The 13,622-nt window shown below is 43.5% G+C and overlaps 1 protein-coding gene across 2 annotated transcripts in view; it reads right to left on the reverse strand.

The window, feature by feature from the left end:
- Nucleotides 1-401: 401 nt before the first annotated feature.
- The window catches only part of klf8 (Kruppel-like factor 8), a 65,546-nt gene continuing 52,325 nt past the window's right edge, over nucleotides 402-13,622 (reverse strand). Inside the window, exons 3-7 of one of the 2 annotated variants that reach the window (XM_037749696.1) lie at nucleotides 10,863-11,129; nucleotides 10,539-10,773; nucleotides 5,022-5,133; nucleotides 2,393-2,532; nucleotides 402-2,244 (exon numbers count right to left, since the gene is read on the reverse strand). In XM_037749696.1, the coding sequence (XP_037605624.1) occupies nucleotides 2,063-2,244; nucleotides 2,393-2,532; nucleotides 5,022-5,133; nucleotides 10,539-10,773; nucleotides 10,863-11,129 (936 nt within the window). In that variant the 3' untranslated portion in view covers nucleotides 402-2,062. Of the gene's footprint in view, nucleotides 2,245-2,392; nucleotides 2,533-5,021; nucleotides 5,134-10,538; nucleotides 10,774-10,862; nucleotides 11,133-13,622 lie in introns of both variants that reach the window. The other variant, XM_037749695.1, reaches the window with a different exon arrangement.

Raw genomic sequence — 13,622 nt, forward strand, 5'->3', positions numbered from 1 at the left:
TGTGATTGCGTCCTAACTGCTGTTCACAATGTAAAATACTGAGTAGAAGCCTGCAAACACTGTGACAGGCTTCCCCAGTAGCAACAGGCTGTTTACACGGCACTTTTGTCTCCAAATAAAAAATGTGAATTTTAAAGGTCCAACACGTAGCACCTTTAACTGCTTGGTTTGGTTTCAAGTAATGGAACGTCCTCTCCACAGAAAGCAATGCGGATAAACAAGCCAACGCTGCAAAGAACAGGTCCTCATGAACAAACAGAGTCTTAATTAAAGCGGCGTGTCAGCGGTTCTGGTTTCGCCCTTACAGATTGACTTCAGTTATTAAGGCTCAACGGGCAAGAGGTAAAAGAACAACAAGTGCCCGGAACACACACTCGTAAAAATCTTAAATTCTGATTATGTGTTTGTCTCAAAACATGCACACTCACCATCAGACACACACACACACACACACACACACACACACACACACGAACAACGCACGCAAAACACACACACTCAGAAAAGCTCCCCTATTCCCTGCGCGAGAGTTTTACTTGTAATCTCAAACTATTTGTGTCTCCTCGGTCTTTTACAGCCTCAACAACAACAACAACAACAAAAAGAATCTGGATTAGTTTTTTCTTAGAAAGGATGCCATTCTGTTAAGAGTGCCAAACCTGGCGAAGAAGAAGAAGGGAAAAGAAAAGACAGAACTGAAGGCCGTATATCAGAAGACGACAGCAACAACGACGCATTAAAAAGCAAATACTGTTATCGAAGAACAATCAGGGAGGTGTGTGCGGGGGAGAACACGCAAATGACAATAATTTGATTGATACAATGAAAACAAATGTTTATAAAGTTCACAGTCTTGTAGCTCCCTGTACCAGGAGAGGGTGGGGTTGATAGGGGTGGGGACAAATAAATCTACTTTTAGATCCTCAGACAGATGTTTGCCGAAAAGAGGAAACATCTGTTTGACGTCACTTCAGCTGCTGTGTACTGATATGCACACAGAAGGGAAGCCTTTACTTTCAACATCCATTATAGTTTAGTTTGTGATTAAAACTTGATAGAATCAAACTGGTTGTTTTAGACCCTTTTCAAACAAACAGTACCAGGAACTATAAGAACATCTTTTGCACATTTCCACTGCTTCTGGAAAACCCGGCAAAGAAGTCCAATTGCGTATTTGTTTGAGTGATGAAACAAAACCAGAATCATTGTGTTGGTTTTGTTATTTATTACTGCAACACCCCGATAGTTCCTGGGCCATTAGACAAGCAGGGACTTTTTGGGGGGGCTCAGCAACTCTGTGCCAAGGAATTGAATTTTAATACTTTTTTGGTACCAACCGAAATGTGTCCACAGCACCGATCAAATATCAGACTTTTTGTAGTCTTATTTACCTGTTCTTTGATCAGATAGCTCCTGATTTAGATCAATAATTTTGCCATAGTTCCTCAAGTCCAAAATAGAAAGAAAGGTAAAGTTCCTGGAAAAGTTCCCGTGCTGACAAGGGACTGTTTGAGGCATTTTTTGGGAGTCACATAAGCTCCCAACTCTGGATATGTACAGAATGAATATTGTCTGGGCAGCTGAAGTGACATCCCCTTCAAAAACAACACACATATGTCACTCCTCCTCTTCCTCCTCCTCCTCCTCCTCCTCTCCTTTGGATGGATGGATGTGATGAATGGATGGACGTCCCTTCAGTCCATCCTTCTGTCTGAGGAGGAGACGTCTCGTGTGACGGGTGGAGTTAGTTGGAGGATGGTGGGGAGGGGACTGTTTATGAGTTGGATGGACGGTGATGATGGTGATGATGACGAGCCTCCACTGTGCACACACACACACAAATGCACAGACGCATTCCTGATATTCCTGTGATTTCAAGATGAAGAGGAGGAGGAGGAGGAGGAGGAGGAAGGAGGTACAGTGTCTTTTTCTATCAGCTGATTCCAATCCAGATGTGGGGCAGGGAGGGGGCACTGGTACAAGATGTGCTGTGAGGGACTTTGTCAAGGGGTGAGAGGTTGGTTTGTAGGGGAGCTGTGGGGGGGTGTTCGGAGGTCAGAGTTCACATCATGACATGGCGGCGGCGGTGCAGGGAGAGGTGGTCGGACCGGGAGAAGGAGCGGTCGCACTCAGTGCAGCGGAAAGGTTTGATTCCGGTGTGCTTGCGGAAATGTCGAGTCAGCTCGTCGGAGCGGGCGAAGCGCCAGGTGCAGCCCTCCCAGGTGCAGTGGTAGGGCTTCTCTCCTGGAGGAGGCAAGGACACAAGGAGAGGAGTTAGGGGAGAGGAAAGGAAGTTGGGATACTTGAGGAAACAAAAATGCATGAATGATTTAATGATGGAGTGAGCTGCTACTTTGAACCGGGATATGTTTCGTCGTGTTGTTGGTCTCACCTGTGTGTATCCTCCGGTGGGCTTTGAGGTGGGAGCTCTTGGTGTAAACTTTTTTACAGCCTTCATAGTCACACATGTGGATCCGCCTCCTCTTGATGTCTGGCGAATCTGGATCGACGGGCTCTAAGTCCATAACCGACCTGAGAGAGAAGAGAGGAAACGGACTGAGTGATGCTGATCACTGATAAAGACCTTCTCTTTGACCTTTTGGAAACTCACATTTTAATACTTTAATGTAAATGGACAATGAGCGCCACGTCAGATGATAAATAACAACAAATCACAGTACAGGAATTAGTTATAGATGTTATTAATTATTAATAACTACATTGAGAAACTGTACTTTGTACATTATGTACTTTGTGAGTATTGTGAGCATGGACATGTTTTTATTTAAGTTTAACATTTTGATACTGTTATTGGTCTTAAAACTCGGCTCTAGTAAGAATGTAAGTGTAGGGAAAAAGGAAAACATGTTTTCTATCCAAACTGTAATCTTAACTTTATCTTAACTTAAGTTTTTATTTTTTTACCATTTATTAGATTTTCAAGAAGCATAAACGTACATAACTATATCAGTGTACAAATATACACAAGACAAAGAAAAACATTTAATTAAATAATAATTAGTGAAAAAACTAAACAAATAAATTAAAAATTAATTAATTAAAATTAAAATAATGTTTCTAATCTATGTTTAAGTTAATTGTGTTAATATGTAAATAAGATGCCTTTTTGTTTAATTAATTTTACATTGCACTTCTTCATCCATGGGCCATCATTGTGTCATTGTACTCCATACCATGTTAATATGGACTTGATTTTTACTACAACATTCATATATTTGAGGATTGGAATAAACAACAACATAAAATACATGTAACCAGGTGTATTTTTTGGAGCACCTTCACATGACTTTATTGTGCAATGACGTGTTTCATCATTGCACAATAGAACAAACCCGTCTCTCATCATTTGAAAGTGACGTTGGGGCCGCTGGAGGGCGTCAGAGAGTCACGTTCAACACAGCTGCACAACAACAGCTTCCACTTCAGCTTTACTCTAGTCGCTCTCTCTCTCGTTTATTCCTTCATATCTTTCCTTTTTTATTCCCCTCGTTCCTCGTACCAACAGAAGAGAGAATCTAAACTAAATCCATCCTCTCTTTTCTCTTTATTTCATTCACCCTCTTACATACATTTATATTCTGTTGTCTGTTCTGAGATATTCAGATTTTATTATATTTTTTGATATTCATTTCATGATGTAAATAAAGTTGGTTTGACTACAAAGAGAAAAGCCTGTGTGTCTCTCCCTAGCCATTTTACAAGGAGGTGTGACGGCATTACGAAACCATGTTTACACCCGAGTCCTGGGACGGCCCTGCCCAGCAACACACGCACACACACACACACACACACACACACACACACACACACACACAATCTTCCTCACAAAAAACAAATACACACTCGTACACTTTGTTTCTATTAAACATTCTCTCTCTCTTTCTGTGTCACACACACACACAAACACACACACACACATAGAGTAGATTAGAGCACTAAACTAACCGTCGACGTCCACACCCTGAATTTCAGTTACAGTCTGGCGGCCTCGCCTACAAGGTGTGGCAGGAGCTCTGTCCTGATTTACTAATAAACACACCGGACACACACACACACACTCACAGCATTGCGTCCTACAAGCAACAACCTTTAAAATGTCCATACTTTACTAGAGAGGACCGAATGTCCTCAGCACACGCACACACACACACGCTTGTCTCCCTGTGATACAGCCAGGGTGTCTCCAGTGTGCTCTGCAGCTTCAGAGGGTTACATAAGGTTATATAAGAGTCCAGTCATGGCAGCGCTGCAGTAATGTAATTAGACTGCAGGGGAGGGAGGTGATCCTCACAAAGACCGCATTTCCCATAAACCCTGCTGTGCATTAGTGCCTCTCTCTCTCTCTCGCGCGCGCTGGCACAGTTCTAACTTCACGCAGGTTTATGAGCTTTATGTCCTGTCAACAGTTGTACACATGTCTGATTTATAAAGCTAAGTTTGCACTACACGACTTTAATCACAGTACTGTTCACAAAACACAACTTGCTGTCTTGTAATCGGGAGTGTTTAAGTCGTTTTGGTTTCCACACTACACGACTGATCGGCGACAGGAGGTCACACACAATCTTTCACCAGGAGGAATCTACGATGAGATCAACAAACTACGCTTTGTTATGAAAACACACGCGAGAGGTGACACAGGTTCACAACAGTTCACACATAGCGCTCGAGCGCCGATGTGCAATCGCTCAGACAATGTGGATTTGCCTCGGAAAAGCAGGTTTAAAGTCATGTAGCGTGAACTAGGCATAGCGTATCCAAGTTCAACTCTGGTGTTTTCTTACAAACAAACAACGTTGTCTGAATAGCTCAACATGTTTTGGAAACACTTCTTCTCCGCTTTCTTTCCGTGAGTGAGAGGACAAATTTGACACCAGTCTCCATCCTACCATTTGACACCATGTCTGTGCGTTACTCACAGGATGCGGGTAGCTTAGCATAACGCTCACTATTTAACATGTTATAACTGAGACACATTTTACCACAAACAATGGACTCACCCGGCGTCGAGGCTCTGCGCGCTGAGGGAGGCCGATCCAGACTCCGTACCGCTCTCTGCATCGCTGTCGCTCTGATACTCCACCGGAGACGTTGAACCGGGCTTAATGCGAACTGCAGAGAGGACAGGAAAGATAAGACAGATGGGAGATGATGGGATGGAGAGAGATTGAGGAAGGGTGATGGAGAGAAAAGAGATGAATGAAATTAGGAAATGGAAGAAGCAGAAGTGAGAGAATAGAGGAAGAAGAGCATGGGAGGAAACAGAAGAAAACAGCAGGAGGTTAATAAGTTCTAAACACAGAGATGGCTGGATTCCAGCAACTTAGCAAGACAAAACCTCGCTACGAGAGTGTAGTTAGGTGTGGTCTGCAGAACTGATGGCTCACATACTGGAACTCTGCATGTCTCCTCGTTTCGACATCTTTCCCAGAAAGTCTTACCACGTTAAAGTGTTTACTTTAAAAGGTCTGACCAGTCTTTCTTTCTCTCCCATTATTTCAACAACATTTTTTTTTACAATGTCAAAGGAGGAGAAAAACCAGATGTGAACAGATGTTAATGGAAAATATTCTGCTAATTCTAATTAGCAATTAACTGAAAGAGAAATCTCTGGAGGCCTCAGAAGCCTCTGTTTTTAGAAATACTAACACATTCACCGAGGAAGATTAGAAGTTGTCTTTTCAATCATTGAGAGGATTTGCTCCCAAGATATCAGCTAATATGCAGAGGGAACATGGCCTGTTGTCTCCGGAAAAGTCAGTGTGAGGTTACCCCTAGAAGAAGATCACACAACTTGATATTCAAAGCTGCTATAATCAAAAGTTTTATTATAAGAGCAATGGATGGAATGACTGCTATGTGAAAGAGGGACCCGAACCCGGGACCGTCTTGCTGTGAGGCGAAAGCAATAACCGCCCGGTGGCTTATTAAAAACCGAAAAAGTAAAACAGACGTTGTACGACTTGGTGCTATGAGTAGCTGTAGAGACCCTGCTATACATCATATGATGTCGTCATGTACTGTATAATATTGATTATTATATTGTGTCGTTTACATTCCTGACATAGCGTCTGTAATGATCTACATGAAAAGATATGATGGTTATGGTTTTCATTAACAGTTATTGATCAAAGGAAATGATGTGAACATTATCCACATTGATTTATTTAGTTAGATATATTGTGATATGTCTGTAAAGATGATCTACTCTGTGGTCAGATGATCTGTGTCTGGATCAGGACAGCAGCACTAATTAATTTAGTCTGCTGGTACATTACCCCCTCTCTGTCTCTCTCTCTTTCAGTCAGTCTCTCTCCTCCATCACTCACTCTTCTCTTTCCCCTCAATTCACAATTTCACAACTTCACATGCTGCTGCTTATCAGAAACAATATTACCAAAGCTGAACAATTTGTGCATTAAAGAAATGGGCGTGTGATGGTTAATTATTGGGTCTGAAAACACATAATGACATGAAAAAGTAGCCCCCCCGGTCTATGTGCAGGAATGTGGCAGCCATGCTGTTCAAAGTCCATGCAGCCCGGAGAGAGAGAGCGAGGAGGGGTGGGGCGGCTGGAGGGGTGACGCAAGGAATTTGGGTGGAGTAACTGTGTGTGTGTGTGTGTGTGTTGGTATGGAGAGGGTCACACACCAAAAGAAGTGTTCTTTGTCTCTGGAGACAATTAAGTCACCCCCCCCCTCCACCGCTGCAGCCTTCCTTTTTCAAACGCTAAACAGCCCATCTCCTCTCCTCTCGACCCCTGCACCCCCCCTCCTCCTCCTCCTCATCCTTCCTCACCCCTGCAGCATACACTCAACGCACCCCCCACCTCTCCACCTCACCCAGTCTCACTCCCTTCCTCCGTGTGTCTACCTATTCCTTTTCCTCCCACACAGCACCACATGAACAGCGAATGTCAGCCGCCTCCTGCTTGTTCGCTTCGCAGGTGCAGGAGAAGAAACAGAGAACATCACAAGTCCCCCCCCTCCTTTCCTCCTCTCTCACATCTTCACTATTTGTTTCTGTTTGTTCTTTTCGGTGTCGTACAGCGCTCCTTCCGGGCTATGAAATGCACCAACAAAGACGAATTTCAATACCGGAATACGAGAATCCACCTGGCCCTCCCTACTCACAAGATTACATGATATTAGATGACATTAGTTTCAGGGACACTTCAATGAGCCCTCAGAGGAAACTGAGTGAACGATAACCGGTGCTAACTGTTTATTTGTGAGATCATGTTCTTGTCCCATCTGATTGGTTTCTTTTGGCATAAAGCATACAGACTAAATAAAGGATAACTCGTCACTACTTTCTGAGATGTGGGAACGCGGCAACACGAATAAAAAGAAGTCAGACGGGGCGGGAAAATGCTAAATCTTACCAAGTATATTTGTCTAATTACTAGTAAGATGTCAGTGAGATATGGAGACGTGTTTTTAGACAATGCATCTTGAATATCTTAAGTGAAAAAATACACCCTAATTCTGTGAAATGTAGCTCAAAAGTTTTCCCAGATAATTTCAAGATCTCTTGTTATATATTTTTATTTCAAGAAATCTTTCCAAGTGATTTTTTTACTTGTTGTAGAGGCAAACCGTAAAATCATTACTCAAACTGTCCGTTGTAAACATCCATCCCAGTTTACAGACCAACTTCCTGTTTTCTACCAACATTTTATGGGCACTCTTACTTCTAGTTTCACCCCCAAATAAAGTGCTTTTGATATCCTCCATAAACTACTGGCTTGTTTACAACCACTACTTGGCTGTATAGCGACGTTACAAAGTTATGAGATAAAATAAAGCCCCAGCTGTAAACCAGAGTCGACATCTTTAAAGAGCAACACAGCAGTAGTTGAGAATCTTATGTTTTTGTTGACCTCAAGCACTGACGTGTTCCTCCGTCCAGGGTGTGTCTGTGAGCATTGTTGGGTGTGGTTACAGGTGTAACACGGTAAAACAAGCTGCTTTTCAGGCCGGTAATGAGTCACTCTCCAACCAACAGATTACTGCTGCTGACATTTACAGACACTGAAACAAGCAAAGTCTCCAAACACAGCTTTAAAAGTCTCAGTGAAATGGTGTAAATGTACTCTGTTAATGTGATGTAATCTCCTCGGGGAAGAGGAGAGCACTACAGACTGCTCTATACTCTCTCTATGGACGTCTATTGTACAGGAGGACACAATGAAATGAACAGCTGTATAACTTAAAGTAATTCCATACGATAAACCTGGAACAGGCAGCGGCTTTTGTAAGATTTCACAGACCAGCGTCTTGTGCAACTCTACTTTGCACATGATATTTTATCCTCCCACACATCTGGTGGGGAACAACATAATATGCCTTGAACATGCTTTCCGCTTGCGGTTCCATTCATACTACAATTGAGGGTCCACGTTTCTCCATTCCAGTTGGTAGTGGTAATGCACCATAACGCTGTCTGCTAGGAGTGTAACGCCATTTCACTCTTTGTTTTCCTTTAAAGACGAATTATATAAATGTTGTTAACGGCGCATCTCCTCGCACAACCTCTCTTCTTCTTGGCAAACCAGCTAGAGGTGCATACGCCAACGATTGGACCGGAGCAGGCTGGTTTCATACACCATTTCGTAGCTATGCCGATGAAAAGTAAATGCACTGTAATTCGTATACATCCCACACAACCAATATGTGTGTAATTCACGTAATAATCTCGTGTGAAACCAGAAGTCAATGTTGATGTTTTTGTCACCTAACTTCCATTCCAAAGTCAAAAATGTAAATTATAACAACACTGTGAACTCCCAGCATGTACTGAATGCTGATGACAGTGTGAGAGCACCTTCAGGCCAGTTTGCGTACTGGAGACGTTTCCGAGAGTCGCTGCCTCCCTCGTCTACATTCCTGAGTCGAGGCCGTACTGGTTTGGATTAGAAACCAAGGTGAACTAAACCAACTTCACAGACTGGCTTCACCGCAGTTTGTCATTGGGGTGCAGGCCTGTTTTACCAGCTTGCCTGAGCAAATGTGGAGCTTCCACTCATGTTTACCCAGGGATGGATTACACATCCTTTAACCTCTCTTGCTGCTTAACGTGAATCGACTGGATCGGCGTGTTTAAGCGCGCTCCTGATTAACGGCTGACATGATGACACCACTTCTTTCACAAGGGCTCTTCAGTATTGATCAGCTTTTCACACACTGGTTAATCTCAGTGTCAGAGAAGGTCGGGACGTTTTGAGGAGCACATGCTCAGGTACAAGTTAAAAAATGACAGATTATTAGTTACTCAGCAACCCTGTTAGTCTGCTTACTCAGAGAAAGAACACTGTGAGCTCCCGTTTACATTTATGAGACATCTAGAAACTTGGGTGAATCAGCTGTTGACACAGGAACTTTTCCACATTTAGGTTCATCTGGCACATATAAAGAGCTTCCAGGATGACAAAGACAGACGGCGAACATATCACTAACCACACACACCACACACCATCTCCCTGGATAGACGCACTGTACTCCTCTGAGACCGAGAGCTCTCCGCAAATGACAGAGTGGGCAAAAGTGACAGAGCCGTAGAAGAACAAAGGCGGGTGTGGTCTTCCTTTCACCAAGATGCACTCTGTGTACGATGTAAGATGGCTCTGTTATGCACATGTTTTGGTTTCGTTAGGAGGTATCTCTCTTTTGGAAAACGGTGTGCTCCTTTGTGGCAAATGTCTTGTATTATGTAGTGCCGTGCACCCCTACTGTATCGCTCCTGAATGTCCTTTAAATCTATCACAACGTATCTGACTCGTATCTGAGTCCTTCACATACTCTTACAAAATCACAGTGGTTGTCTATTTATTTTGTTGCAAGTATGGCAAGTTCAGTAGCTAGGATGCATGGTGCTAAAGAGAAAACTCTAGGAGACTCTCAGGAGATTTATTTGGGGGTTGCGCGGTGGGAGTCGCCATTTGTTGTTTGTTTATCTATTTATTAATTAATTAATTAATTTTATTATTATTTTTTTATTTTATTTTTTGGGGGGGTTCTATTATTATTATTATTATTATTATTATTATTATGTTGTTGTGTTATTAATATTATTATTTATTCTTTATATCGATTTATTTTTTTTAAATTGAGGTTTTGTTTTAAATTGTGATTTTATTTTGCTAATAATTTCCTATACATATCTTTAAAATCAATACAATTTGATCACAAAAAGAAAATGCCTTCCTTTTCCTAACTGATATTGCTTTGCAAACGCCCTGTGCAATACACCTTCCCAGGTTATTATACTTGTAGTACGAGTAGGATTAATAGTAGCAGCAGAAGCAGCACTAGAAGCAAAACATGTGATGTGCATCTGACACATGAGAGGCACCATTGTGCAGCACGTCGAGGACGTGAGACGCAATATATAACATAAAGTTAGATAACTCCACAGTCTGATCATGTCATATTTCCGTTGTAATAGTACAGTAGAATAAGTTACCACTGTCGTCTGTTATGGTTTCTTAATGGAAGTTACTGGAAGTGACCACTCACCAGATCCTTCTGAGCGCCCGTCGCTGCCTATGAGCGGCACTGTGATGGCTGCCGTGGCGACGCTGTCAGTAGCCATGGTGGTGTAGACGACGGGCAGCGACTGCACCACCACAGGGATGGTCTGGAGCTGGCCCACCTTGCTGGGCATGTTGACCGAGGGGATTGTGTGGATGACGTGGAGGATCTGCTGGCCCCCGGCACCCTGAGTGGCCAGGATGGAGCCTGGAGAGAGGACCTAGAGGGGGCAAGAGGAGGGGCGGACATGAACCCTCTGTGTTCGACAGCTTCAGTGTAACAATGGAGGAGGTGTGGATTAGTAGTTACCATGGAGCCTATCGACTGTAATGCAGAGGGGAGGGTTGTAGCTGTCAAGGTGGTTGTGGTCAAGATTTGGCTGGGTGCCGGGTTGGTTGTGGTGCACGTCGTATACACGGGGAGCGGAGAGGAGCGGGGCTTGTTGAGCGACAGGTCAACGGGTTCCGTCTGGTCCTCGGCAGGGCACGGCTGGGGCGAAGAGGGCTCCGTCTTGCAAACAGGCTCCGTCTTCACCTTCAGGTCTGTCGGCTGTGAGCAGTCGTCACCGACATTTGCCTGCTGGAGTCACACGGAGGAAAATAAGAGAAGTTTAGAAAGCTGATTGTACAGGAAAAGAAAAAATACGATCCTCTGATACTCTAATCAACCAACTGCTTGGTAACTCCACTGAGTCAGCTCATGTCCTCAACTCAATCCGACTCTCTATTGTTAAAGAACAGCATTCGATTGGCAAACGGATGTATTAATTAGACTAATCACAGTTAAGTGAAGCATGCCAAATGCTGACACATGCTGCTTTATTGTTTGAAAAGCCAGCAGGAGCCACACAATCCACCAAAACACCATCCACCAGTGCTGCAAGATTGAGCCGGAGATGCACCGACAAAGGAAAGACGGCAGCAAAGGTTTATAAAAACTCCTGCCTCTGCCTGATACCCTGTCACCAGGCTGTTGCATGGCAGTGGCAACGGACGCACATATATTATATTATTATATTACGGAGGAGTTCCATTCATTTTCTGCACAAACAACTCTCAGTACCATCAGCTATAGGAAATATCTGGTTCTTTAGATAAACGTGCATAAAAACACTCAAGAAGAGAAGTCAACTACAACTCCCAGGATGCATTGTAGCGCTTACACTTCTGCTGCATGTGCTGATAATGACCAGGGGAAACTAAAGATTACACTTTGTCCGATCACACATTTGCTAACAATTACAAAAACAAAGCATTTTGAATTTGCCTCCCTAAACTGGAGTTTTCTCTATATCAACAGCTGCTGATGCTCATGGGTATTGTAGTATTTAGAGCCATGACGACTCAGAAACACAGCAACAATCATATTGTTAAATCATCCATGAGACTCCTGAGTTTCTCAAGCCTGTTCGCACATAAGAAAGGAGTACGCCATGTATCCTGTACTGACTGCAATGTAAACGCATCCATGTATAAATGCTATAAGAGTTAGTGACGTAGTATAAAAACCGAGAAAGGTGGGCGGGTGAGGAGGTGGATCGGTCCAACACACACGGGGCTTTTAACCAGGACACCGGAGTTCGAGACCGTTGTTTTGTTTTGTAAGTTACGTTGGTGACGATTGTCACGTTAATTTATTCACGTTTGTGACGTGTTTTCTGCAGTTGTGTTACGTTGTTTCCATACGGATTTTACTAAGTTTACGTACTTATTTTAAACCCAACCATGATGTTTTCCCTTACCCTAACTGTTTTTTGCTTGAACCTAAGTTAGTGGTAACCTTGCCTAACCTAAACCTAACTTAGGGACATTTGCAAGAAGTACAAATGACACGCAAAAAAGGCTAAAATGCATACTCATGACACAGAATGTCCGTGTAACGTCGTGGCATTTATAAGCCTTCCCATGAGACCAGGTTCCTCTATTGAGAAATATTAAGGATACCATTAAAAGATGAGAATTTCCAGAGAGGAACCGTGCTCCTGAAACCAGCTCAACCTGACACATACTGTATATCTTTGCCCTGAAGCTCTCTGAACTCGTTTTTCTGACTATGTCTGCTTTGAGGAACTGCTTCACTCCGGATCGATGCTTTCATTTAACTTGCATCAGGCTTTTTCATATCACGCCCTAGTTTCGTCAGAGCCCCGCTCGCCTCTACAGCCACCCAGGGCTCAGCTGCTATGTAGCTCCAACGCACTGGGAACAATGGCTGCTGTGTGGGACTCTGGGGGGAGGTGGAGGAGACAGTGAGAGAAAGTGAGAGAGAGAGAGAGAGAGAGAAGGGCTGGACGGGTATAGAGAGAGACTGGTACTGATTAAGAGAGAGAGAGAGAGGAGAAAGGGAGCAGCAGCGAGCCTCCAGTCCAGGAGTTGGCCTCCGTCCAGTTCTCTCTGGGTGAGGAGGAGAAGGGTGGAGGCTCAGCTACGCCCTTTTATCGGGTCACACAGTTCAAAGGTTGGTGAACGCCATCCTGCAGACAGCTATGATTACACATGCAAATAACCACCGTTAAGAGGAGCATAACGGAGGTTTTGCATGTTTTAGTGCGGGTCACTACACCAGTATGTTTTCACAATCATTTTTGGCATTCCAGACGACCGTTGGTGTCTTTGCACATTTTGTTGGAGTGAAGAAAAGAAAGAAACTCGCATGTCAGTGAAAAACTGACCACCTTTTTTTTGTCAAGGTTTCGTTATTCTGGCATGTAATACAGGCACAAGGAGGGATGTTCATTATCTCTATTTGAACAGAACAGAAAACAAACATAGATACAACCTGCACCAAACTTGGTTGGAGGAATTTAAGGAGCTCGATAATCGGGAAAATGGGAAAGCAAAGGAGAGGAGATGAGGGAGGAGAGAGGAAGAAAAAAAGAGGATAAGCAAGCAAAAAGGGAAGCAGCAGCGGCCGTAACGTGATTATAGAGAGAGAGACAGACACGGAAAAAAGAAAACTGAAAAGAAAATGAAGTGTGAAAGAAGTGAGGGAGTGGATGAGGCAGAGAAGAGAGAGAAAAGAGACGAGAGTGGGTGGGAAAGGCCTAGCGTTGCCATGGAAACTGGGTGC

Source organism: Sebastes umbrosus, chromosome 17, assembly GCF_015220745.1.
Source record: "Sebastes umbrosus isolate fSebUmb1 chromosome 17, fSebUmb1.pri, whole genome shotgun sequence".
In the NCBI taxonomy this organism is placed as follows: Eukaryota; Metazoa; Chordata; class Actinopteri; order Perciformes; family Sebastidae; genus Sebastes; species Sebastes umbrosus.